At 49.3% G+C, this 27,985-nt stretch overlaps 1 protein-coding gene and 1 long non-coding RNA gene across 5 annotated transcripts in view; one reads left to right on the forward strand and one right to left on the reverse strand.

The window, feature by feature from the left end:
- Positions 1–1,495: 1,495 nt before the first annotated feature.
- The window catches only part of LOC113927692 (solute carrier family 22 member 1-like), a 28,838-nt gene continuing 2,348 nt past the window's right edge, over positions 1,496–27,985 (reverse strand). Inside the window, exons 2-11 of one of the 3 annotated variants that reach the window (XM_027603721.2) lie at positions 24,054–24,157; positions 22,115–22,269; positions 20,548–20,716; positions 19,166–19,280; positions 18,849–18,952; positions 16,215–16,429; positions 13,059–13,167; positions 5,789–5,901; positions 4,635–4,734; positions 1,496–2,820 (exon numbers count right to left, since the gene is read on the reverse strand). In XM_027603721.2, coding sequence (XP_027459522.1) covers positions 2,754–2,820; positions 4,635–4,734; positions 5,789–5,901; positions 13,059–13,167; positions 16,215–16,429; positions 18,849–18,952; positions 19,166–19,280; positions 20,548–20,716; positions 22,115–22,269; positions 24,054–24,157 — 1,251 coding nt within the window. In that variant the 3' untranslated portion in view covers positions 1,496–2,753. Of the gene's footprint in view, positions 2,821–4,634; positions 4,735–5,788; positions 5,902–10,072; positions 10,548–13,058; positions 13,168–16,214; positions 16,430–18,848; positions 18,956–19,165; positions 19,281–20,547; positions 20,717–22,114; positions 22,270–24,053; positions 24,158–27,985 lie in introns of those variants that run through there. The other 2 variants (XM_027603720.2, XM_027603722.2) reach the window with 2 other exon arrangements.
- On the forward strand, positions 9,965–16,247 carry LOC113927693. 2 transcript variants are annotated; one of them, XR_003521722.2, is made up of 3 exons: positions 9,965–10,082; positions 14,610–14,696; positions 16,118–16,247. It is a non-coding gene; the product is annotated as an uncharacterized LOC113927693 (long non-coding RNA). The 2 variants fall into 2 exon arrangements; XR_003521721.2 differs by lacking the exon at positions 16,118–16,247 and adding an exon at positions 15,195–16,079.

Below are 27,985 nucleotides of genomic sequence, written 5' to 3' on the forward strand. Positions count from 1 at the left end.
ATGTTGTTGCCATGAGTGTCTCATGAGAATGTGTCTCATAAATATATTTTGAAAGGTGTCTTTGTATGAAGCCTAACCCCATATGTCTCTGGCTCCAGCGACATCTCGGAACATCAGACGTTCAACCTTGACCTTCACAGAGGAGGCAGAGGTGGAACGGACAATAGGACATGTTGCCCTTCATAACCAGGTGCAGGGTGTGAGCTGGTTGGATGGCTCAGTTTCTTCTCCAGCTGGAGATGATTGACCCCCATGTATGCTAGAAATGTGGGGCCATGTGGCATGGAGCCTGGCGTGACGTCCCCGGGTGGTGCCCTGCAGCTCTCCACATCCTTCTCACAGCAATCTCAGAGCCCACCTGGAGGTGGGTGCCAGGAGGACACAGAGGCTCGGACAGTTAAAGAGCTTGCTTCAGTCCATAAAATCAGCAGATGGTGGAGGAGATGGAGGAACCACTTCTGCGTCAGAGCAGAGTCCAGGCTCTTCCCATGACCTCACTGTGTCCTAGGCACAAGGCTGTCCCACGGCCACACCATGTCCTAGGCACAAGGCTGTCCCACGGCCACACCGTGTCCTAGGCACAAGGCTGAAAGTGAGTGCTTCCTGCCTTGTCATCACACCCGCCCCTCTTGGGCACTGTCCCAGGACCTCCGGTCCCCACTTGCTTTTACACGATGAGCGGCCCCATCCCCGTCATTTGCTGATCAATGTGAGGTTTCACTTCTTCCTTCTCAGTGGTTGGCCTTCAAGACGCGCAGGACGACATCTCTAAAGGCCTGGTGCTAGGCACTGAAGGAAGTGTTTGGGGGCAGGACCGGGGAGGTGATTTTGCAGACCCTCATGTCCTTCCGTCTGCCTATAAGCTTGGCTGCCCTGTTCCTCCACGCCCACCAGCACGACCTGGATCACCTCACAGGGTGCTACTGGGAGTTCGTGCATCAGGCAGTTGGAAGCGTAGCCTGCCTGGGGGCTTTTCTGTGAGCCTGGGATGACTGGGGCACACAGCAGGTGCTTGGCATGTGTGGGCTGAACTAATAGGACCCCACAGCCTTGCCCCTGGAGCAGGGGCCCAGGGTCTCGCTGCCAAGTCTTCACAGGAGTTCCTCAGATTTCCTGACGCCTGCGTCACACCTCCCCGGCTCTCCCAGTATTTAGACGTCACCTGTCTCTGTGACCAACTTATCTCTGCCTTCACACTCCCTGACAAACCCCCCTCCACCCTCACTCCATCTGGATTGCCTGTGGCTCCTTTGTAGCCACATGGAGGGAGGCAAGGAGGGAAGGACAGCCCGTACCTCCCCGTGACACGACAGGCAACATTCACATACACTTTCTGCAGCTGGGCACCCCTTAAAACCTGGTCACAGGACTGAGCCTCCTCCCCCAGGAGAGCAGGTGAGCACCCAGGCCAGAGGAGGCTGCTCCTCGGTCCACACACACACATTCCCTTTGTTTAAAGCCTCCTCAGACGTTTCACTGAAGGATTCTAAGAAAGATCAGAGAGGGTATTTTTAATACACATTAAAAAAAAAAACTATTTGAAGCCTGCAACTTACATATTTGTTACCAGTGAAGAGTGTAGATGTTATGGTCAGAGAGAGAAGATATAGGGGAAGGGCCTTGCTGTGGAGAAGCAGAAATGAAGCGCTGGTCCCCTCCATGTATCCAGATGGGTTTTAAAATAGAATTCAGAAGACAAGGGCTTTCTTTTGTTTTGTTTTGTTTTGTTTTGTTTTGTTTTGTTTTGTTTTGTTGTCAAGGACAAAGCTTCAGGTTTCCAAGTAACCAATGTCCATTCTCAAAGGAAGACCAAATGCTGCTCAGGCCTGAATGCCACGGTCTCATGTCCCTGAGACTGTCCCTGAGCTTAGCCCACCAGCCCAGAAGTGTTTGTAACACAAGCACCTGGCTTTCAGCTGCCTCCCATTCACATTAGAAACTTGGTTTCCCAATGCACTCTGAAGGCTGGCTATTATGTGGTCTTCGGATTATTTCACAGGTAAAGAAATTTTAAAATAAAGGTTTTGGTGTACTCTAGGAACGAAATCGCTTCTTCAACCAGAACTTGAACGAGTTACTACATTTCTCACAGTAAACTAAACTCTTTTTGATATATTTACTACAGTATTTTGCAGTTAGCGTAGGAGTTTACCTTCTAGAATCACCAACAAGAACAAAAACCAAGAGTGAAATCGAATATAATATTCCTGGAGCATAGGTGACAGAAACCGCTTCCTAAAAAGGTTACAGTAATTCTGGCCTTCAGAGGAGGATGACACTTTCAACGTGATTCAGGTATGGTTTGCGGGAAGTGCCGCCATGTTTGAAAACCAAGTGCCCTTCGAGAAGGCTACATGTTAAAATACTTTTGCCAAGAAATTATACTGCAGACACAAAGACATTTTCTTTCAGAATGTGAATAAAACAGCACCTCCTCTAGGAAACCGGTGACAGAGGCCTCTTTTATAGCAATACTTAAATTCTATTGGATCTTCCAAATACTTTAGGTAATTAAGTAACTGGTAACTACCAACAGCTCTCACTAGGAAAGGTAAGCAGATAAAAGATAGCCAGGGCTTTAGGAGATTTCAAAGAAAGAAAATAAAACAAAGCACATTTAGTGTTCTTCAAGCTACTGGTTCAGGGGCAGGCAAGTCTGAGGAAGAGCACAGAGAAAGCCGGGTTTCTAAGCTTTTCTTCAGATGATAACCCCATCTTCCTCTCTGCCACTCAGTCCCAGCGAAGCATCTCTCTCAGGTGCCAGTGCGTTCTGATGTTTGGATCTGAAGGTAAATCATGTTTTCTTTGGGCTTTGCTATCCTGTAGCAGCCAAAAATAAAAATGAAAGTTAAAAAAACAGTCAATGTTTTGATTAAGAAACTATTGCAGGGCGCCTGGCTGGCTCAGTTGGTTGAGCGTCTGACTCTTGGTTTCAGCTCAGGTCATGATCTCAGTGTCATGGGATCAAGCCCTGTGTTGCACTCACGCTCAGCTCGGAGTCTGCTTAAGACTCTTTCTTCTTCTGTCCCTCCCTCCTGCTCTCTCTCTCTCAAATAAATAAATCTTAAAAAAAAAAAAGAAAAAAGAAAAAGAAACTATTGCCCAGAAAGAAAGAAAGAAAGAAAAGAAAAGAGAAACTATTGCAAAGTTGTCTATGGGAATAGATCTCAAAACAAAAGATGAAAACGAGATTAGCAAGCAACAGAGAGCAGAGGCCAGCAGAGGGGGATCTCAAGAGATGAGCGGGTGTCTATGGACAAATTGTACTGAAACAGCTTCAAATCTGGTAATCAACATTAGCTACCTGTCGGCAACTAGAAAATGTGTTTACAGTTAAAATAGAGTGTCCCTTATCAGTATTGAGACACCCAGAATTTCTCAAAGTCAGGTTTATTTAGCACTTAGTTGCACTTCATTGACAGAGTTTATTAAAAGCACAGATTTCCTGGGTCCCAACCTTCATTTACTAAGTCAAAAACCCTAGAAGGCCCAGGAATCTGCATGTCAGTAAGCTTCTTTTTTGGGATTATTCTGCATTCTAAGTTTTGAGACTCACCGAGGAGTTCACACAAGATGCAAGAAGAATGGAGAAAATCTCAGATTTATCGAACACCTACTATGTCCCGGGCAATTGATTAGTCACTGTCACCTACTTTATCTCATTGCATTTTCCCAGCAACCCTCCAAACTCGGTACTAGTGTGGCTATTTCTCAGGCAAGGAAGTTAACTTTCCGTAAGTTTCAACGACGTCCCCAAAGTCACGCGGCCAAGTAGATGACTGGATTTGAGCCCACGTCTCTCTGACTCCATAGACCATTGTCTCTCTCATCACGGGGACACATGTGTCTTTCCTATGGAATCCACAGAGCGAGCCTGGAGGGGGACCCGAGTGACCACGTCCTTGAGCACTGTTCAGTCCTTTCTTTTTTTTATTGCTTTAAGAGTAGAATCTGAGGGGCTCCCGGGTGGCTCAGCCGGTGAAGTGTCCAACTCCTAATTTCAGCTCAGATCATGATCTCAAGGTCATGGGATTCAGCTCCTGTTGGGCTCCATGCTCAGCAGGGAGTCTGCTTGAGATTCTCTCCCTCTCCCTCTGCCCTTTGCTCCCCCACACCCACTCTCTCTCTAAAACAAAAATAAAAAATAAAAAAAGAGTAGAATCTGAGACTCCATTAAAGCACTTGTCCCCATTACAAGCATGAACGTTTTAAATTGTTCTTCTTTGTGAAGAGAGTCACTAAAGAACCTGAACAAACAATTGTTAAAAGGACAGAAGGTTGGTTTAAAAATCGTTCCCAAGGCAGAGCAGTCAGCTCCGGGGATGAGCTAGGGACTCAGCCCTCGGTCAGGCAGCATCTCAGACATGGGTTCTCCATCCCACAGTTTAGAACAGATAACTGCCCACTAAAAACCCCCTATTTGTGCTCTCCAATATTTCCTTACTCAAAGCCAGTGACTGTTTGTGTTTCTCTCTCCAGCAACTCTGGGAGTAAAAAAAAAAGAAAGAAAAGAAAAGATGCACACATACCTGCCAAGCTCTCCTATACCATTAAGACAGAGGGGGGGAAACAGAGGCACCAGAGGGCAGGCCTCACTCCCGTGGGCCCCGAGTCCCTGAGCACCGTGGCCTCACCTCCCGAGGTTTTCCACATCCTCGATGGTCTCTGGCAAGGTGACCCGTTCAGTCTCGGGAAGGAGCAGCGTCATTCCCCCGGCAGCCAGGCCCAACACCGCTTCGAAGGAAACAGAGTTCACACAGAACCGTTAGAGCGCAACGGACGGCACTCCGCGGGATGCCGACCGCTACCTGAAGGGCTGGTAGGTGATACACCTGTGAGAGACTCTGTTTTTTTTAGAAATCAGGAGCATCTAGGGAAAAAATTAAAACCATAAAATAACTGGGGAAATGTCAGAGCAAGAATAGGGAAATTCTACCGTAACTGATGTTTAAGTATTAGGGGATTTATTTATTATTATATATCATATATATCATAATTACCATATATAAAACCATATGTATATCTTAGATAATTATATTATAATGTATTATTTTGTATATGATATATATTATAGTTACTATAAACTATAATTATACTACAGTTACTATATGTTAATATTATATTACTATATATACGACGTGAAGCATAGATAATATATGCGTGGGCAGTGTGGGCCTCTCTTGTTTCTCTCTCTCCTTCCCTCCTCCCCTCTCCTTATTTCTCTCCCCCTCCCCCTCCTTGGTGGATCTGCCTGGAGCCCAGACACGGCCGCGCTCTGCACGCACACGGCCATTTTGCCTTCCGCCAAGGGCGTAAGCAGGGTCTTGGAGGTCGCGAGGTCTGAGTTTGGGGAGACAAGGAAGACTCTCCTCCTTCTTCTTTAATCCAACTTTATCACTACAAAGCTGATACCAAACTTTGATTCCCATTTGTCTCCTTGTGTCCATTCTCAATTGTTAAGCAGAAGAAGGATGATAATTTAGCATATTCAAGCCTCCAGCAATTATATGTTAAATGCACAAAAATTGGAGCCAAACTCATAAGAAAGCAGGAGGCTCTGTCAAAATGTCTCCCAAATCCTGTCCTGTAGAATGAATTATTGGACTCTAGAGGCTTCAGATGTAAGTGTCTGGCCTGCTTTCTAGGAATGGCATCTTATCTTTCCCATGAAACAAGACAGAGTGAGCCAAGAGACAATGGAAGGGCAGGCACCAACCTTCTTCACCAGAGGATATCATTCACTGGTCAAAGTAATCATGCTGGGCTGGAATAGCCCATGAAGTCTTACCGAACAAAATGAGTGGCAAGCCTTGCCAAACCTCCATCAGCCTGAAGACCAGGAAGGGGGTGATGATTCCACCCAGATCACACAGAGAGGAACACACCATCACTCCAAGGTTCCTGATAAAATATAGAGAACAAAAAAGATGATATCTCTGTGATTCAGCTTTCCAAATGTTAACCTTATCCTAGAGCAGGAACAGAGAGAGGAGAGAGGCTGGAGATAGAGTTAATCACCAATGACCAGTGATTTTTAATCCATCATGTCTACATCACAGAGAGTCCATAAAAACCCCAAATTCAAGGTTCAGAGAGCTTCCGGGCTGGTGAACATACCCATGTGCTGGGAGGGTGGCCCACCCCAAATCCACGGGGACAAAAGCTCCTGTGCTCGGGACCTTTCTAAACCTCACCTTAAATACCTCTGCATCTGGCTGTTCATTTATATCTTTTATTATGTCCTTTATGATAATAAACCAGTAAATGTAAGTAAGTGTTTCTCTGAGTTCTGTGAAACATGATAGCAAATTATTGAACTCGGGGAGGGGCGGAGGGGAATCCTGATGTATAGCCAGTGGGTCAGAAGTACAGGTGACAGCTTGGGGCTTGTGCCTGGAATCGGAGGTGGGGGCAGTCTTGTGGGACTGAGCCCTTAACCTGTGGGGTCTGCTCTAAACCCAGGTGGTTAACATCAGAATCGAATAGGATACCCAGGTGATGTCTGGAGAGTTGGAGAATTGGTTGGTGTGAGTAGAGTTCTTTTTTTTTTTTTTTTTTTTTTACATGAAGAGATAGGGAAGTGTAGAGAGAAGGTATTAAGGAATGGAGAACAAAGAAAGCTAGAGGGGGAAACAGAGAAGGATCCTCTCCATCCCTGCTAATAGTCTTGGCTCTGACATCTACTCTGTCTTATATGAAGACGGCCACTTTTGATTACTGTTTGCATGGAAGATCCTTTTCCATCCTTTTACTCTTAAACTATCTCCGCCATTATATTTAGAGTGAGTTTCTTGTAAGCAGTACACAGCTGGGTCTCACTTTTTTGTCCTATCTGACAATCTGCCTTTTAACTGGGGTGTTTAGAACATTCGTATTTCTTGTGTCTATTGATAAATTTTACATTGTTCAGTGCTGCATATTTTTGTATTCCTATAAATAATCTTGAGCTTTGTTTTAGAAACATGGTTAAATTAGGAACAATAAATTGGGAAAAGCTTTATCCTTTAGGATATTACTTTTGAGCTTCTTCTGTTATGCTCATTCGCATAATCTCTTCCTCCCTACAATTGTAATTATAAAAGTAGTACGTTCCATTTCCTTTCCAACCCCTCCCCCCACTACCTCATCTTAGATGGTTTTATCATCTCTCAGTGTTTGCCTCTATATCTTTAAATATATTTATAACTTACTTTATCAGTGTTCAATGATGTTTCTTCTTAGCTGGAAAAACATACTGAGGAAATTATATGTAAAATTATCTATCCTTGTTCTATGGAAAGATTGTAATAACAAGAGTAGATGTTAAATTTTATTAAATGTCCTTCACTATCTATAGAGATAATAGTACAGTTTTAATTTATTAGCTCTATCAAAACTCTTTCAATTTATTAGTGTGAATTATACTATTAGATTTTTTAATATGGGACTATCTTTGTGTTCCTGAGTAATTCCTCTTAGATACGATACATTATTATTTTAATGTCTCCACTATTCTGTTCTGATAATATGTTGTTTGGGAATTTAATCAATATTCACAAATAATATTTGCCTATGGTTTCCTTATTTTCTTTATCTTTGTTGGTCTTTGATACCAATATTATCCTAGCTTTATTAAAATGTTTTTTGGGGGACACCTGGGTGGCTCAGTTGGTTAAGTGCTTGCCTTTGGCTCAGGTCGTGATCTCAGGGTCCTGGGATCAAGCCCCATGTCTGGGCTCCCTGCTCAGTGGGGAGTCTGCTTCTCCCTCTCCCTCTGCCGCTCCCCCTGCTTGTGCTCTCTCTCTCTCTGTCAAATAAATAAATAAAATCTTTTAAAAAAATAAAATAAATTTTTTTAAATCTTTCTCCTTTTTCTATAGTCTAGAACAGTTTGAGTATCATTGGAGCTTTCTATTAATTAAATGTTTTATAAAATTTCCCTGTGAGACCATTGTGGATTTCCTCTTTATCATTATTTAGGGACTTCCTTATCTTATTAAATACATTTTTGGCATAAATTCAACTTTGTCTGATAAGATTATGGCTCTTGTTATACTTTAGTTTGCATTTACTGATAAGCTTTCATGCATTCTTTTCTTTTCAACCCTTCCAAAGAAAAGTTTACTTCAACTATGCAGCAAAGTGTACAGTTTTGCTTTGTAACCAACTGAAGGAGTTTCCTTTTGTCAATAGAGGAGTTGAGCCTCTTTGTGTTTGTTTAAATGTCAGAAATGCTTGGTCTTAATTCTGTCATTAGCTTTTACATCATGCTTTGTATTGCTTCTAGTGTCTTATTTTCAGTATGTGTTGGTTATGTGTATTTTTTTCTGATAATTTGGAAGGTTTGTATTTTTTTAAACTTTATTTTTTTTAGTAATCTGCATAGATTGTGGGGCTCGAATTCATGACCCTGAGATCAAGAGTCACATGGTCTCCCGACAGAGCTGGTCAGGGGCCCTGGAAGGTTTGTATTTTTATTCAAATGTTACCTTTATAACTTTATATAATACATTTACTACTCTATCTTTTTAGAGCGTATTCATTAACTTCCTATTATAAACAATTATAAAATTTATATATTTCCGCTTCCTCCACCCCTTCATGCACTGCTTTTAGTAAACTATACCACTGTGTCGGTGTTTGCCTTTATAATCTTAAAATACACCTAAAGCACTACAAAATTGATCAGCTTTTAAAAAAAGATTTTATTTATTTATTATTTGAGAGCGAGAGAGCCCACAGGCGAGCGGGGAAACGGGTAGAGGGAAGAGGGAGAGAGAGAATCTCAAGCCGACTCCCCACTGAGCTCAGAGCCTGACATGGGGCTCTACTCACAACCCGGAGACCATGACCTGAGCCGAAATCAAAAGTCAGATGCTCAACCCACTAAACCACCCAGGCGCCCCATATCAGCTTTTAATAATATATTTTTTTCCAAGCTGAAGAAAGTATGCTAAGGAAACTGGTCTATTATACCACATGCAACATCCCCTCTCCCTTGTCTTCTAGCATTTCTTTATTGTCAGATTTATGACATTTACTGCTGTTCTGTTGTCAAAATCACACTCACTTTAATCCCACAGTCAATGATTATCAAGTTGACAATCAATTTGATATTCTCCCTGTATCTGTGACTTACCCTTTGGGCCCAGTAACTTAACTAGAATATTCTTTATCATTGTTCCTTCTGAGTCCGTTTTTCCTGTTTCACCGAGTGCCACTTCAAATCATAGAGTCAAACATTCTTTTATTTCCAGAAGTTTCTGTAAAGGTTTTGTTTTATTTTTTCCTTGAAGTTTTTTTGTTCCATTATTTCAGTTATCTTCTTTGGGACATGTGCATGTGTACGCATGTGTGCGCTTGTGCTTGTGATCTCCAAGACTCTTAAACTTTGCTTATTTCAATTTTATTTTGCAATTCTTAGCCCTACCTTGCTTTTCCCTCACTAGATCAGTTCTCCTTCGCCCTGCTTTCAGATAGGTTTCCGTTTCAATCATCTTGTCCCGTATCTTCTCAAGAACTTTTATCTCTGCTTTAAACTCTTATTTTATAAATATGACTGATTAATTAATATTTTGCATTAATTGAGGTATTTGGGGTTACAATTTTCATCTCCTTTGTGACAATATTTTTTTAGAGTGTACTCTTCGTCTGTCATTTGCTTTTCCGGTTCCTTTCTCTTTTTCTCTCATGATGTATTTGTATAACTGGGTGAATTACTTTTTTATTATTCATCTTTTAATACCGTGATTTCTTCCTGTATCAGCCATTTCAGAAGAATTTGTGGGGAGGGGCCAGATCATGTTCTACGCTAGTAAAAATTCTCTTTTTGACCAGGGTTGTATGTGATCAGATGCTTTAACGTCTCTCACTCTCAATCTACAGGGGTTGACAGTGCAGAATTCCTCACCATGCAGGGTCTCTCTCCTCCACCCTGCCTTGCAGCACACAGCTATCCCCAAGCTCCCTGAAGGTTCTCTCCTGGCCTCACTCTCCCGGCTTCACCTTCAGCCTCCCAGTGTTCGGCGAATGAAGCCTATGTCTCCAGACCCTATATCCATCCTGTTACTGCAAACAAGGGATCGTGGGTTATACCCTCCCAGGTATGCTTCCTACTTTGGAAAACCACTGGCCTTGTACACGAGTTACTGTCACTTTGTGCATCCCTGGAATCTTCCAGACCCTCTGAAACCTCACTGCATTAGGCAGCCCTTCTTCTTACACCTTGTCTTTCAGGATCATCCTTGTTTCAAAGCTGGCATATGCAGGTTTTATTCTCATTCTTCTAATAGTTTCAGTGTGATTTCCAAGAGGAGAATGAAAAAAAAAATTTTTTTTTATTATTTTAAGAAACTACATCTTAAAAAAGTAAAAAAATTGAATAAGCACACAGAAGCTAGAAGAAGTAGGGAACTGGTTCCCTTATGTAAAATTCACAGTGTTGTGGTGCTTGATTCATTCAGCCATTCTACAAGCCCTTAGTGACTGCTTAGCACAGCTGGACAACAGGTGCAGAGGCACAGAGACGTATGGTACATCGTTCCTGTTCTCAGGGAGTTCATGCCATACTGAGGAGACAAAAAGGAGAGACAGTTCTCAACACAAGGCAGTGCCTTGTGTTAGAAGGAGGATACTCTTCACTTCTAATACCTCCTGTGAATAAGAAGCACAGTCAAAATGGCTTCGATAGTAATTTTTTGACTTTGTAGTCCTTGTAAAGTAATAAAGTAACTGAAATAATCCTCTTTTTTTTTTTTAATGATTTAGATTCGATTCCGTTTAGTGAAAATGCCAGTACTTTCATGACTGTCTTATTGCTGTGTGTGTGTGGATCATGTTTAAAGTCGTTTCTCAACATCTGGCTTCTGCTCCTAGTTACTGAGAATCCTCATCAACAGGCTCTCTGCACAAATGGTCAAGGGGTTGATCTTGAGATGGGTTGCTTGGCCTTCTTCCACATAGGAGCAGGCACTCAGTACCTTTGACAGTTTACATTTTCAGTCAGTCCCTTGGGGCCGGTGGCCATGACAATGGAATCGTTTGGCCCAACTATTTTAGACTCTGGGCTCAGGACTGCCAAATGTAGAAGATTTTCTCTTTAATTGCCTTCAACTCTTTGTACTCAGTCCAAGCAACCTTTTACAGTTGAGAGTATTAGACAGGGCCTTTTAATGAAGAACAGGTGGGGAAGAGAAGAGTAAATCAGAACCACACTTGCATCTTCTGGCTGACTGAGGGGCTCAGATTGCTGTGTAGCTAAGAGATTGGGGACCTGGAATATTTCTTAGAAACCACTAGCACGATGGCATGAGAAATGGGAAACAATACAGACAGAAAAAAGAGTTCAAGGAAATATACCAAATTCTAACAAAGGTCAGAATTAAAACTTTAAATAAAGTGGTTAATTACTTTTACAATAAAAACAATCTTCATTTAAAACTAAGTCTCCTAAAATGAGGACGGCAATCAGTACATACAAAGTTGCTCAACATTGTTGGTAATTAGGCAAATGTAAATTAAAGTCACAGTAATAATACCACTACGTCCCAGAAACACTTAGACAAATAAAAAACTGACAACACCAAGTGCTGATCAAGATGTTGAGCAACCTGATCTCTCACATGTGGCTGGTGGAATACAAGACGGTGCAGCCATTTTGGAAAACATTCTGACAGTTTCTTATGAATTTAAACACACACCATATGAACCACTCCAAGAGATATGAAAACATATATCCACTCAAAGACCCATACCTGAATGTTTATGAGCAGCTATGTTATAATCACTGGAAACTGGAAACAGTCAATGCCAATAAACTGGCAAATGGGTAAGCAAATCATGGTACAGCACTCACACATTGGAATACCACTCAGCACTCAGAAGGAGCAGAGCGTGGACACCTGCAACCACATGGATCAGCCCCCATCATGCTGAGTGAAAGGAGGCGAACACACAAGGCTACATACATGCCATGTTGCTTCATATACATAACATTCTGGAAAAGGTAAAACCAAAGGGAGAGAAATCAGAGCAGTGGTTGCCAGGTGCTGGAGATAGGGAAGGGGGGGGATTGACGGCAAAGGGATATGAGGAAGCCTTTGGAGGCGATAGAAAGATCTCCATATTGATTGTGATGGCCGGTGAATGAATACACATATAATCGAAACTCAGCGAACTTCATGTTACAGTGAATTTGGGTCTAAATCTGACTTTAAACAATAAGTCTTCTAGGCCTGGGGAGCCTGGGTAACTCAGTCGTTGGGCAACTGACTCTTGATTTTGGCTCATGTCATGATCTCAGGGTTGTGGGATTGAGCACCCCTTCCCCACCCGCCAGGCTCCACGCTCAGTGAGGAGCGTACTTGAGATTTTCTCTCTCTCCCTCTGCCCCTCCCCACATTCACGCGAGCTCTCTCTCTCTCTCTCTCTCTCTCCCCCTAAAATAAATAAATAAATCTTTAAAAATAATAAGTCTTCAAGGCCTGTTGCTAAGTTTACAGAAAAGGATTGTGTCATCCTGGGAAGAGCCCAGCTTCGAGGACAGAAAGATGCCCTGCCATTTTCTGGCTGTGTGTCTCCTGCAAGTTCTCTTTCCCTCTCTGAAACTCAACTTCCTCATCTGTAAAATGGAAATAACAGTGACATTAGGGGTGAAATGGCAGATGTCTAGAAATGCTTTGTGTGTCACTGTACCAGTCGGAACTCTGTTGAAGTCCGTTATGTTTGCAGGTGTCAGTTCAGTTGCTGGACTTACCCAACTAGTTGGAGCTGAAGGCTGGGCTGAAGCTCAGTCTTGCAGTCCCTGCCCAGGGCTCTCTCCATGCCGATGCCTGTTCTCTCGTGCTTGCCCGCTGCACACTCTACTCCAACCTTCCCATTTCACATTCTCTCCCGTAATTAGGTGTTGACCCTCTCTTTGATGCCCACCCCCCCACCTCAGTGTCTAAATGGACCAACCTTTGGGGGAGCCTTGAGGAACTGTCTTGAAAATGCTGGTCCTCGCGGAGCCTGCCTGGTGCCCAGCTGTGTCACAGTGGTGACCCAACCACACATCGCCGCCCCCCACTTTGTGCACCCACCTGATGAACGTGGGATACAGCTCGGCGTTCACCAGGCACACCATCTGGAACACGATGGTGATTCCCATTCGGCCAACACAAGCCACTGTGATGTTTAGCCAGTGTAGATCTGGACAGGAAACACACGGAGGTGGGGAACTCACGTGGGGACTGTGCCCACGGAGTTCCCTTCCTCGAGGAGCCAAGGTAGGAAGCTTGGACTTCAGAGCTGGAAGAGCCAGAAAGACTGCCTTGTCGAACGCTTTCATTTTGGGATAAGTAACCTGAGGCCTGAGAGGTTTCAGAACCTGATGATGACACAGCAGGGAGGGTTCCTTTATGAAGGGGAAAGAACATGCTTTTTGGATCTGCCTCCGGTCAGCCTAGTGACTTACCTCTTTGGGCCTTGTAAAGCTGTAAAATGGGAAGCACTAGAGCCAGCCTGTAAGTTGTTATGGGACCCTGAGACGATATATGTCAAGCGTCCGCCATGACCACTCCAGAAACGTTGGCTTTTTAATTCCTATGCAGTAATGTTGCTGCTAGCACCTGACACAGTAGGTCCACAATAAATGCAGCCCCTTAAGCAGCAGTCTGGGAGCTGACGGACCAGATTGCTAATCCTCCGTCTAGCCTTCACTTCCAAACACACTTTTCTCTTAAACAAAACACCTTTCAGGATAGTCTCAGATGCAAGTACGAGGGAAACAAACCCTTGACTCATCTTAGCAGACAGCTCTGGGGCTCCCGATTACATGAGGGTCCAGGAAGCCTTCCGCCTACTGAGGACCGATCGAGGAATCGGGCCCCATCACACACTCCACCTGGATTACCCCACACACTAACAAGCAAGTGGCTCCTGGGACATGCCAGGTGACTAATAAAGCCTCTGAGGTCACAGACGTCCTGTCATCCTGACCCCTGTCCCCAGATACTGGCTGCTAATGGAAGACATGCTTCGTTTCCCTCCACCAGCAGGAGGCTCCCAGGAGAGAGGACACGGTGGCCTTAGGAATGAGCCCACCGCCAGGTCCAACTCATTCTCCACAAGGTGGAGAGCCCAAGGCAAGCCGTTAATCATGGAACCCCCAGCCCCCTAAAGACAAAAGATGAGGAAGTTCACGCAGACAGTATCTGCAGGGAGGGCCGTGTGTACACACGCTGGGGTCTGTAATCTGGCAAACGGCTCTACCGCCCTGGCCCCCCTCGGCGCTGGGGGCACCACTCCCTTCAGCAGCCAGAGGGACCACAGGGAGCATCCCTGCCCCAAGCCCCCAGTGCTTCCCTTCCACACTGGGGATACCGTCCCAGGCTGCCTCCTGCTAACCCCACCTCTGTCCCCCGGCCCCTGCCCTGCTCTTCCAATTTCGGACACAGGAATTCCGGCTGCTCCTTGAATGCTCAGCTCCACCTTCCTCGGGGATCCCCCCACTTCTGTCCTCCTGCCTGGGAAGTACGTTCCCCAGATGGTGACACGGCTCGTTGCCCTCACTCAGGTCTCCTAAGGCCGCCCCTGACCGCCACACAAAGGCTTAATGCCCACCATGCTTCACCTTCGCTTTTTCCCTCTAGAACGTAAACTCCGTGAAGGAAGAACATTTCTCTGCTTTGCTCATTGCTGAGATCCCAGGGTCTAGATGCATGCTGGCCACACAGAAGGTACTTGAAATATTTCCTGGAGGAGGGAGTGAGTGTTTATCATCTAATGTGACAAGGACCCAGTAGAGGCAAGTGGAGAGGGTGGGGGATGGGAAGAGGGCCCTCGGGGCGGGGTGGGGGGGCCGCATGGGACCAGAGAGCATGATGCCCGAGCTCTGCCCCGGTGATAACTGAACAATCTCAGACCTTGGGCTCCTCCTCTGCACCTAGTGTTGTTACTTAAAAAGAAAAAAAAAAAAAATCCTCCCATTCGTCTTTCCAGGATTCCAGAAATAGGGAGATGGGGAAGATCGTGGGTAAAATCTATTTCAGATAGACTCTGTTCCTTTCCCTGTCTTCTTTGTTCTCACCGTGCAAGGAGACAGAAGAAAATTGAGCTGTCTTTTTATTTTCAGCCTGATCTATACAGCCTGGTTCTTGAGAATACAGATTTCAGAAAACACTTCCCACAGTACCCTCTCCCTAAACGCTTACCAAAACAACTCATTTAACCCACAGGGCCAGAGCACAAGCAATACAAACTGAGGAAATAGCAAATGCACCTAGTGCTTATTCAACCAAATGTGACAAATATGAAAGGCAATTTGTGTACTCAAATTAAAACTGACTAAAGTTACTCTGCTTTGGATTATCTTGGGTTGTAAGAACCACAGACGAAAGCACACACCCACCAAAACAGCTGGTGTCAAAAAGACGAGCAATACCCAGTGTTGGCAAGGACGTGACACAATTGGAACGCTCAGGCATCGTTGATGGGAGTGTCCGTCGGTCCAGTCATTTTGGAAACCTGCTTGTATCGACTTAGAGCTGCATAGATGCCGCCCCTGACCCAGCAAACACACTCACAGATTTGTACCCAAGGGAAATGAGAGTCTATGCCCACGAAGAGACATGTGCCGGAACATTCCCTGCAGCTTATCCCAGCAGGCAGACGCTGGAAACCACACAAGTGTCAGTCAATGTGGCAATAGTAGCATGGGATTCATGCGGTGGAATGCTGCCCAGCGGTGAAAGAGAATGAACTACACTCTGGTGTGGCAACATGGACAAATCTCACGGATGGAATGAGGGAATGAAGCCAGACAAAGACATAGGGTACTTTTGCTATGGTTCCTTTTGTATGAAGTTCAAGAACAGTCAAAATTACTTTTCGGTGACAGAGGTCAGAGCAGTGGTGATCTGAACAGGATGGGTCAGTACGGATTGTCAGGGAACACAGCGGAACCTTCTGAGGTGTTGGAAATGTTCCATAGATCTAGGTCATGGTGCCCAGATATATTCACACGCAAACATTCATCAGCTTGTACACTTGTCATTTGCTCATTGTTGTGTATGTTATACCGCAATTTAAAATTTAAAAAAACAACAACACAGTTGTAGACTAAGATAACACCCTGTCTTTGTCTTTGTTCTTGTTTGAGGGGCACATCCAGGACCTGAAACACTATTCTCAAATTCGATCTGAATTTCAGATCGATAATTTGATTACCTAGAAGATGAGGGGAACGCACGACTCACCACGTGAGAGAAAGATCATGACGAAGCAGGCTGCGCCTGCCACCAGATTGGACGCGGCCAAGGGGCGGATGAGGCCACAGCGGTCAGTGGTGGCGAGGATGATGAAGGCCGCCGGGAATTCAACCAGAGCAGAGTAAAAGAAATCCAGGTAGAGGTTCCCCCCCGTGGCGCCCACGTGCATGATGAGGCCCTGGTAGAGCACGGAGCTGGTGAACCTGAGCACAGAGGAGAAGCAGAGTCTCAGGCAGAGGCTCCTGTCTGTGGGATGGGAGAGAGTTAAGATCCTGTCCAGCGAGGACAAAGGTCCCTACGAGCTGGAGAGGAACAGGTGTCCCTCGATTTAGAATGTCCTGGAGCGACATGAGAAGAGGGGATAAAAATCAGGAAGGCTGTCCTAGAGGGGCGCTCAGGGAGAAGCTCCTCTCAGGATTGGTGTGACATAGTGACTTCCAGGATATAACGACATGTCCTCGAGATGGCAAACGAGGACCCTGAGGCCCCAGCAGCTACAAGGGGATGGGCAGAAGGCACCGCGGAGTGAGCAGGCTCAGCAATCAGACTGCTGTGTGAGCTGTGTGACCTTGAATAACTGAACGAAGCCCTCTGTGCCTCAATTCCCTCATCAATAAGTGGAATAAGGTCTTCCGAGAACACTCGGACACAGTCCCATCCTGCCCAAACTTCGAGTCTCAGCCAGAGCGTCCTTTCCCACGGGGGAGCCCCTTGTTCCACATCCACAAGGGGACAGCAGCCTTGTCCTGACCACAGATGTATAAGGCTTAGAGGCCAGCCTTTATTCACTGTGTCCTACCCCAGTGCCACCTACAGATCAGGCTTGCCCTCAGCAGAACGGTGACGAAAGGCGCACGGATGAGATATTTCTCTCCACAGCCCTCGCTGCACCCCCTCCCTGTCCCACAGTAAGTGCCTGGTGTGGTTCTGGGCACGTAGAAAGCACTTGCTAAAGATGAGCGATGATTGGCAGCGTCATCATCATCTTCCCAAGGTCAAGTCCGCAAAGCACAGCAGAGCAGGTGCCCGCCAAGTCTTTCCTGCTTCAACAGCGCTGTTTCCCTCCCCCCTCCACCCTGTGGCCCACCTGAGTTCCCTCCACCCGTATTCCAGGGAAGAATAGCAGTGGTACAGAATACGGCACAGAGACCAGTGGGGACCCGCCAAGTCACTCAGGGAGAATTCAGAGGGTCCCATGTGTCTTTTTGGTGACATTGTATCATTTTGGAGGCTAGAAACATTTGATCATTATATTGGTATTTACACTGCGAGAAGAGATTTTGGCTGATAAGGGGTTGCTGTCTTATCCCAACACGTAAATTGTCCATCAGCTCCAAAACAGAGATCACAACTGATGGTTCTCATCAATATACTCCCTCGTTTTATAAAGCTGCACACAGAAAAACATTGGGATGCTCTTGTTTCTAGTCCTGAATCATTCCTGATTTCCGAAAGGCTCACCATGCCCTCTCTTTGCCCCAGTAAAATGGAACACTCATATCTTACCGATAAAGAGATTGATTTAAGAGAAAAGAATGTATAAGCTTGATTTTTTCGTCAAAAAGCAGTTAACAAATGTGCAGGCCTGCCATCTTTTGGCAGAACCCATGAATTGCATGTACACGTTAAAATAGTAGCCCGTCCTACTGAGCCACTGGTTCTAAGCCATTTACACAAATTATCTCATGAATCTACCAACACGCGGGTGGGGGGTGGGGTACTACCATTACCCCTACTTGCTGACGAGGAAACTGAGTCATAGAGAGAATACAGAGCTGTCTGGAGTCACGCGGCCGGGAAGTGCTGGGAAGGAAGGAGCAGGTGGAGGGAAGGGGTGTCCAGGGTCAGCTCCTTGTAGGCCACGGAAAGGGATTTGGTTCTATCCTCAGTTTGTTAGGAAGCCAGCGGAGGATGTGGACAGGGGAGTGACCTTTCAAAAAAGAGCAGAATTGGCCCGGGGAGTGGGTGCAGGGGTGTGAGAGCAGAGGAGTCAAAGCATTCCCCCCCCCACCCGGAGGAGTGCATTAGGGGATGGCAGTGGGGGAGGCGAGTGGAAAGGGGAGGAGGTGCACCAGGCAGCTGGGGTGTTTGCAAAGGCCCCCCGGGGCCCATCGTGCGCTGGCTGCAGGACTCTGGGGCCAACACGGGGACATGGCAGATGACTCGTGGGGCCAAGGGAGGGCATGGTGAGCCTGGCTGGCATCTCCAGCGCTTGGGATGGATTCTGTAGAACCGTGGTTATTTATTCAACCTTCAGCAAATATTTGCAGGGCTACCATGTACCAGGCATCACCCTACTAGCTTGGACCCTTGGTTCTAGTAAAACCTTGCTGGAAGCGGAAACGAGTGTACCAGCAGCAGAGTGGCTCCAGCTAAAGGGGGGAGCCCACAGTCCAGCCACTCAGCCCCGGGGGTTGGGGGAGCTACTGAATGTCAAGGACAAAGCCCGGGTGACGGGGAGCTGGCTGGATGTCCTCTGAGGGAACAGGGTAGGGGGCTACAAGAGAGCAGCCTAGAGAGGGGTGCAGACCCCGGGGGTGGGCCAGGGTACGTGGGTGAGTAGCCCAGTGCCCGGGTAAGCACCCGCTTCCGTCGGGGGAAGGTACAGGAAAGGCCCCTTACCACAGGTACATCAGAATAAAGGTGTACTTCCTCAGGTGTGGCGTGCGGAACAGGTCTGCAAAGGAGGGGCTCAGCTTTTCAGTGACATCCTCTTCGAGAGAGAGCTTCTAGGAGGGAGTCAGAGCATCAGCTGCATCCAAGCTGGGGGGAGCAGAAGAGGCCCTCAGAGCCACCCCACCCATTCCTGTGCTCAGCGCTCATCACCCCAAATTCTTCCAGGGACTTCCTGCTCCTCAAGGCAGCCCCGGAAGCATTTTCTAAATCATAAACCCAACCCAAAGTTCAGTGATACGAGAAACCCCTTGCTAGTTTGTCACCTTTAGATCAGCGAGAGGCGATTTCCCGTTCTTTTGGGCGATATGGTCCATTATCTTTATCACTTGAGTGTTTCTCTTCTGTGATAGCAGCCATCGGGGAGACTCGGGCACACACCTGCAGACACAGATGTCACTACGTGGTGGCTTCCCCAGAGCACGTCTGATGGTAAGCCCTGGTCAGAGTGGTGCTATTGCTCCAAGCAACCCACCCTCCTCACTTCGGGACTGTAATTCCTCAAGCAGCTAGTGGACGAGGACCTGGGGTCATCCTGTGCTGGCTCAGGGCTGCCCACGAAGGAGCTCTGTGGGTCCCTCACACTCTCAGTGCCACCTGCTAAGATGTAGGGTCAAAAAGGGAACTGCTGCTTTCCTCTGGGGCCTTCATTCCCCGGAGCAGGGGTCCCATCCTCTGCCGGCCCCTGGACACTCCTTGCACAGAATCGATGCTCCATGTGCCCCCCAACCCTTGTGTGACAGCAGGGTGTCTCCGTGTCATACAAGGGCTGTTGAACAAGATATCAAAATACCTCCAAAACCAAATAAACAGATAGCATGCGGTCCATTTCAAACTGGGTAAGGATGTTACAACGTGAAGATTGGGAATCTCTGGCATGCGGTCTTCTGAAAACACTCAGGCAGAGGCCCACCCTGCCCAGCCAGCGAGACTCACCAGGGCGTCCTTCCCCACTGGGGAGCCCCAGATTTCACCCTGATGGGGGAGAGCAGGCTCGTCCTGACCACAGACATACCGTTCCCAGCGGCAAGCCCTGGTTTAGAGAGACTGGGTCTACTTCAGTGCTACCCACCGATAATTTGTCCTTAGCAGAATGGTGACGAAACGTGCAGGGATGAGATATTTCTCTCCACAGCCCTCTCTGCGCCCCTTCCCTGGCCCACAATCAAAACTCAAAACTCAGCTGCCCAGCTGCTTATCCCTTGGGACCCTGCCAAGTGCTCTCCGCTGGTAACATGAATACCTCATCTTGGGACTGGTTTGTCTCACAATGGCTTAGTGTGCACATTCCCCGAGAACTTTCATTCACTCATTCATTCGTTCATTCATTCGTTCAACAAACAGCAAATGCCTACTGTGTGGCTGGGTGGCTTCCTATCTGACTTGAAGCATTGCCCCTCTACCTAAAGGGATGCAAACTGAGAGAGGCTCTGTTTGAAGGTAGCTCCCCATGTAGCGGGGGCCATCCTGTAATATTAGAACACCCCAAATGGCACAAAGGGGAGAAGCAGTCCTGTGCCCGAGTGTGTGGCCACCGTGGCCATTTGGGGGATGGCTTGTGTGGTCACCGAGCAGCAGGCAGTCGGAGTTCACCGAGCGTGGCCCCGGGGGTGGGGAGAGGAGCAGGCCCCGGGGAGGACCCGCGTACCAGTAGCAGAGCAGGGAGAGGAAGGCGGGCAGAGAGATGGCCAGCTGGAGCCACCGCCAGTGAGGGATGGCGTAGGCCACCCCCGAGAGCAGCAGGAGCCCCACCGTGAAGGCCATCTGGTAGAGGATCGCCACTGTTCGCCTGTAGCCCAAGCCCACGAACTCTGTGACTGAAACAGGACATAAGTCACCACTGGGGCTCCTTGTGCTCCCCGTGGCCTCCCTCCCCCCTCCCCCCTCCCCCCGGGCAAGCCCCCGCACCTTGCCTCTGCCTGCCTGACCCCAGGCTCCTTCCCCTCGTCCCGCTGATGCTACTCAGCTCAAGCCTCCCTGAGATGCGCCTGGCTGTCCGTCCCAGCTTCTCTCTAGCTCTTCCTTTGTTAACCCCCCCACTTGCCGTCTGTAGTGTCCTCCGGGTGCTTCAGGGTCCGGTAGGCCCGAACACAGGCCCCCCTCTCCTCCCCAGGGCTTTGCCCCGACAAACTCCAGACTGAGCTGTGAGATTTCTCACGGCCCCAGGAGCGCACATTCACCTAACAAGCATCCCTGGGTGCCTACCAGGGACCCAGCACCACTCTGGGCGTTTGGGGTGTGTCGTCAGCCCCACGGGCAGAGTCGTGCCCTCATAACCCCACATCCTCATGAGAGAGGGCAGAGGGCACACCCAGCAAATGCGTAAAGTGTGTGTCAGACCAGAATGCACTTCGTGCCACGGGGGCACAGAGAGTTCACTGGTGGAAGGGGATTGGGAGAGTGGAGGGTGAAGGGGTTGCAGTTTTTCAGAGAGCAGTGCAGGGGGGGGTGAACCTCAAGGGTGAAGTTCCAGGCAGTGGGAGCCAAGGACCAGGAAGAGGGGCGGTGCCCGGGGCCAGGCTGTCCTGGGGGCCTTACGGAGGCTGGTCTGTGCTGCATGAAGTGCAGTGCCCGGGCCCAGAGGGGCAACACAATCCCACGTCCACTGCTGAGTTGAGACTGGGGACCCAGGTGGAGGAGAAGCGACAGTGTTGGCTTGGGCCCAGGGGCAGGGGCGGAGGAGAGATGGTGGACACGTGTGCGCTGTGAAAGCCAGCAGCAGAACCCCTGAGGGGCCAGAAGCAGGCGTAGAGAAATGGGGGCCACGCTGACTGCCAGACCTCTGGCCTGAGTGGCTGGACAGAGGGCACGTCACTGACTGGGGGCTGGGGTGGGGGTCTGCAAGTGGAGCAGGACAAAGTCCTGGGTCCTGCCACATTGAGGGATTGGGGAGAAGAGAAGCCAATAAAGGAGACCAATATTCCCAGGGGAGGCCCAGGGAATATGTGACTTGCAAGCCTTTCGGGGGGAAGGAAGGAAGGAAGGGAGGGAGGGAAGGAGGAAGGGAGGGAGGGAGGGAGGGAGGGAGGCTGTCCCCACGTCGTGCCCTGCCCGGTCAGACAGACAATCACATACAACTAGAGTGAGCAGAATTTCTCTAGACCCCGCAAATGTCCCCTCTCCCCCTAAATCCCAACTCCAATTTGGCTCCACCCCCTTCCACCTGCCCACCCACCCACCTGCCCTGGTGGGAACTCAGCCCAGCAGACACTTACTCAGGACATAGCCAGACGTCCAGCTGCCCTTGCTGACCAGCCCCTGCAGCAGGCGGAAGAGCAGCAGAGATGGGTAGTCTTGCGCCACAGCCGTGAGGACACCCAAGACGGCACTGATGAGGCTGGTGGCCAAGAGACATAATTTTCGGCCAAACCTTCAGATGCAAGGAGAAAGGGAAGGGGGGGGGGGGGGCGGTGTTGAGTATTTGGGGTCCAATGGGCACCAAGGGACAGCAACAGTTTCGATTGGGAGGCATGCATCGCGGCTGTCCTAAGGGACTGTCCCCCGGACCTGAGGGCCCAACCGTGTGGTCCTCAGGGAACAGCGACCCTTCTGAGGTTCGTTAACTCACTGTAAGGAGGAAACCAGAATCCTGATGCTCTCGGGCATCTGGCATCAACCACCCAGGGGGGTGGTTCCCCTGGGCATTCTGCAGGGTCCCACGTGTGCCCCCTCTCATCGCCCGGCAGACTGTATTATTATTAACATGCTAGTCTTAGCAGCAGCCTCAGAAACTTTTCTGGGAAAATATTCAGTTCTAATGGTGTAACAATTGAGGATTGTTTCCCTTTCCTTTTTCCATGAATGAAATGGGCAAATCACTTGCTAACTCTTCATCCCGGTAGGGAGCTTCATTGACTCCATTTTTCCAACCTGATCCCTCACTCTGGTGGCTACTCGAGGAAGCAAGGGGCCAACCTCCTGCACGGTCACAGCGACCTGGTCTCCACCCGCAGATCGCCCCACCCTGCAACCTCTGTGTTCCCTGCCCCCTGCCTCCTAGACTCCCTCCCGGGCCCTCCATCCCCCTACTCCTTGCCTTCTCACCGCCAGCCCCGCACCCCTCCCCAGCGTGCCCCCACACCAGCCAGTGAACGTCCTCATCCTGTACTAATATAGAAACTTTCTGTCAGACGCTCACACCTTGTCACCTCAGAACAATCAGAACTAATGTCATCCGTGTCCGCCTCCATCTTTTCTCCTGTGCCTCCGACCAAAGGCTGCTTCACCTGCTCCCCTGGGGCCCAGCCCCTCCACTGCCCCGTTGCTCCCTCAAGCCCTCCACGATGCGGTCACCCCCATCCTGGACCCTTTGCCTGTCCCCTGTCCTTCCTGGCCCACTTGCCTTACAGAGTTGTCCACAAACACAAACTCTACTTTCTCCTCTCTCTTTTTTCCTCAGCCTTTCCCTGACACCGTCCTTGTCACTGGTCGTCATGGTGCCGTGTCCACAGGTTTGGACCCATCAGGCCAGTCCCGTCTTGTTTTCTATAGCTTCACACTATCCCGGAAGAGCGGTTGTCTTTCTACCTCCCTGCCATTTCTTCCAAACCTCCTTTGCCAGCAGTTCCTTCCCTACCAGCCTCTATACGCTCCGCTAGCTTATCTTAAACGTCGTTGACGGCTTTAAATACCAGCTCCCGCCAACAAATCTCAAATATTTATCTCTAGCACAAACTTCTCTTCTGAGCACAACCCACGTATCCACCTCCCTAGGTGACGTCTCTTCTGCGCCACCTGGGCCATGCTTAGCATAGCCGCCATGTTCACCCCACCAGGACAGAACTCTTGATGGCTCCCCACCCCCTCCCCCCACAACAAAGGCTGCTAACCTCCTCTGTCCTGTCTCAAAAAATGGCCCTACCCTCACCTCACCCATCTGCTCCATGCATAAACCCTGGCTTTGTCCCCACCTTCTCTCAGCCCACCACCCCAGCTATACAATCTGCATGAGTTTTGACCCCCCAAATGCATCCTAAATCCCCACTCATACTCCATTGTGCTGCCCTACCCCAGTCCAAAGCACTAGCTACCGTGTCTTTCTCCATCAGCAACTGCAGTAGATTTCACCCGGCCGGATGCTTCCACCACTGTCCCCTACGATGCATTCTCCTCACGGCATCGCCGCTGCGTTTAGTCAGATTGACCTTTACGTACCTGTCTGCAATGTAGCCGACACCCAGAGAGCCCAGGAAGAAGCCCAGGTTCACGCAGGACTGAAAGAGGTCCACCTTCCAAGAGTCGTCACACACCAGGTTAAACTGCGGGTCACACCACGGTCAGAAGGGCCGAAAACACAAGACTGTAAGTCAAACCGTCCCTTCCGTCTTCTCTCCAGACAAAGTAAATGTTTACCACGAAGTGTGATAGCCCCATGGGTTTCACATCATTTTCTCTTGCCACAGTTTCATAAGACAAATTCCAGGTTTCTGGAGAATCTCAGCTACTACCATTATATGCCTAATATCTTTGCTCTACCCTCACTACTGTCAAGAGCTTTGACCTTGCCAGTCGTTATTGAAAGACAACACGGCCAACAGATAAGTCTTCTAAAAAGAGGTACAGCACAGTAATTTCCTAAAGACAGAAATGTAGCAAAATAAATCGAACGTGATTTCCAGAACTGGTCAAAAGCCATCCATTAAGTACCTGTTAGTTATATATTTAATTATGTGAAGTCCACCGATAATTCTGGAGACTCTGCATGGCGGATGGGGCTGCGAGTGGCCACGGGGAGGGGCTGAGCAAAGACACTATGGGCAAGGAGGGGGCTTGGAGGGAGCACCATGCACGCTGGTGTCCTGTGTGCGGGGTCCAGGGTGGCCGGAGACTCAGAGGGAGCCCCGTGCCCAGAGCCAGAGAGGGGAGGCACTAGGCAGGAGGGAGACAGGGGCAAAGGCAGGACAGATCTGCCTGGGGAAGGGCTCTGTCGTGCTTCAGGGGAAGCCCCACCGCAGGGGGCCCACACCTGGGCACCATGAGGAGGAGGAGGAGGAGGGTCCCGCTTCCTCTTCGGGGCACAGAGAAGGAAGAAGTAAGGCGTGGAGCTCCACAGCTGGGGCCCTCACGTCATCCCCGTTCCTGGCACAGCCCTGACGAGGTGGCAGCCTGTGGCACACCCTTCCTTTCTCCCTCTGTCCTACTCTAGTTACTTTGGATTGACGGCTCCCTCTACCAGATGTGACAGCAGGTGGGCCTCAGTTTCCCAGCCTGAACTGTGTGTACTGTGCCTGTCCTGTCCCATTCACAGAGCTGGTGTGAGCACGGAGGGGAGAAGTCCTGTGAGAATGGTTTAGGTAAATAACAAACCCTTTACCTTTTAGGATAGAGGTTTTACTACACACTACCGTCCGCAAATCTCTAGGTTGCCAGTTAAAACCGGGCCTCCCCCACCATGCCCCCGTCCCCAGGCTCAGGGGTTGATTATTAAGGGCCCCAGGGCTCTGGGCTCCGTCAGCCCAGGGTTCTCTCCAACTGGCTGCTTACTTCCTTGACAGGAGCACTTTTTTCAAAATAAAATCTAGGTAGCACTCTGGGACACCACCTGATTTTCAGAAACGAATCCTGAGCCTGTCCTACACCTGCTATTGCTGCCCAGACCCCGCGGTCTGCTCCCGTGAGTGGCTCAGCTCTGGGAGGCACGACAAGATGCCACTCAGCATCTCAGGCGGTCCCTCTACCAACCCAAATGTTCACTCCCTTCGGCTGAAAGCACACCGGCCCCGCGAGGCTTCTGTGGTTCTTTGGTTTTCCCGGGCTGCCCTGGGCCCTGCCGTTAGAAGACTGAGGGACAAATCACTCTTGGGTGTTATCTGGCTGTCCCAGAGTCCGCATGTCCACCTGCCCAACTGTCTTTTTGTAGCCTCTACTCAACTGTCCAAGACCATAATCTATGTGCGCCAGATTCCACCAAAGCTGCAGGGCACCGTTTTTTGTCTTTGGTTCTAATCTTTGCCATGAGTGTGTCTGTAAGATGTCCCTGCCCCCCTTCCTGAAATGCCCAGGGCGCCATCTTGTCCCCCAGACTGTGCAGAAGCCCAGGGCGCTCACAGAGCTGGAGGAAGGCGCATCTGGCCTTACCTGCCGCCACCACCACCTCCTGCGGAGATCTCTGCCCCCCACTACGCTCAAGATCTGTGTCTAGAGTCACCTGCCATGCACTGTGCACCCCCCAACTCACACCCAACCACTGTCCCCCCTGCACATTTGTGCACACCAGGAAGACAGGCCCAGCCCTCAGGAAAGCCTGGGGTGGCGCAGAGTAGGGGGCGCTAGATGGGTGGCTGCGCCCACTGGGGTTCTGCCAGGGCCAGGGCCTGCGGTCTCAGGCACAGTCTGTGTTCTCCAAGCTCGTCTGATCACGAGAATCACCCAGAGTCCTTGCCAGAATGTAGACTGCTGTGGGTCCTGTCTCAGCAGATCACAGAGCAGAAGCCAGGAGATCTCTAGGATGAGACAAGTTTGGAAACGGTGATACTGCTGATAGAGCGCTCCCGGGACCTGGGGCTGAGGCCTTTCTCTTGCTCATGCTCCCAGGCCGGGGAACACTGGGGTTAACCAGCCTGGAGGGGGCTTCCCAGCCCACTGTGGGGCTGCAGCTGACAGGGCAGGGGACTCAGAAGTCAGGGAACGTGCACATTCCTTCCCCAGACGGAGCCCCAGGCCCCATCCCTAGCACGGAGGCAGAGTGCCGCTGCGATATTCAAACAAGCTGGCTCAGCCTCCTCCCTCAAGCAAGTTCCAATGTCCAAGGCAAGGCTAAGTTAGAGATTATTTCTGCAGAAAGGCAAATCCCCCCAAGAATAAGCTGCAGTTGAGGATGAGGAGCGGAGGCAAAGGCGGGTTTAAAGCAATGGGGAGAGAGTGCTGAGTCCTCCTGGGCCCCCTACCCTAGAGCCCCTGTGTCTAGTCAGCGCAGTGTCTCCAGCAAACCCCCCTTCACACTCAGCACTCTACCCTACAGCTACCTCCTCCCCACTCCCTCTGTGAATGAGAATTCCAGGATCCCCTCAATCCTTGCCAGTGTTTGTCCAGGGTCTCGTGGAAGCCCACCCCTGTTGCCACAGACAGCCACTGGGTCCTGGAGCTCTCTCAGTCCCCTTGCGTCTGCCCCTCCCCCTCCGTGTCTGCTGCCCCTCCCTGCCCCCACCCTGCCGGGCGCCTCCACCGCCCAAACGGCCCAAACTCCCTCCTTCTCCTGTGGTCCAGGCTCAGGCTCAGAAGCCCTACTCGCCCACCCTCCCCCAGGAACCCTCAGGCAAGATAGGCCCCTTCCTCACAGCCCAGGCCAGCCCCAGCACCCTGCATCCAGACCATTCCCAAAGTCTAGCTAGGAAGGTCTTGCTCCTCTGCCTAAACAAGACCAAACTTCCTCATTTGGCATGAAGGCAGGGTTGCCAGGTTTAGGAAAGAAAATCCAGGGTGCCGGGTAGAATCTGAATTTCAGATAAACAACACATTTTTAGTATTAGTACGTCACATGCAATATTTGTCTTCCCTGCCTCGGTTATCAGCGTCAAATATTGTGCAATATGTGGGGCATAATTATCTTAAAAAATTGTTTGTCATTTATCTGAAATTCAAACTTAACTCGGTGTCCTGCATTTCTCTCTGGCAACCTTACATAAAGACGCTGCGCTCTGGTGGAAAGTGAGGCGTCACCACCACTCACCCCCACGCCCCTCCACAGAGCCCTGAATTTGAATCAATGTAACAGCACATGGTCCCCAGTGTCGCACAAGCTTCCTCTCCCCGAGCCTCAGCTCACGTTCCTCCTCCCTGTCTGTCCTGTTCCCTCTCCTTGCTGCTCAGAATACCGCCCGCCTGCCGGAGGCTCCATTCAAATGCCACCTCCTTCCAGAAGACGCAACCCTCCCCTCCCCCCCCCCCCCAACGCCCATGATCAGTTCAGCAGCTAAGGTACTCCAGTCACAGAGAACAAACACTTCCCTGTCTGGGTCTGCTTCTAGAGTCCCAGCCAGAGCACTGGACAGTTGAGTCCCTGAGAGCGAGGTGTCTAATTGGTTATCTGTCACTGGAGGAAGCCTTGGAGACCAGGTGTTCATGGGTGGCAGGTAAAGCAAGTCACA

This window comes from Zalophus californianus, chromosome 7 (genome assembly GCF_009762305.2).
Source record: "Zalophus californianus isolate mZalCal1 chromosome 7, mZalCal1.pri.v2, whole genome shotgun sequence".
Classification (NCBI taxonomy): Eukaryota; Metazoa; Chordata; class Mammalia; order Carnivora; family Otariidae; genus Zalophus; species Zalophus californianus.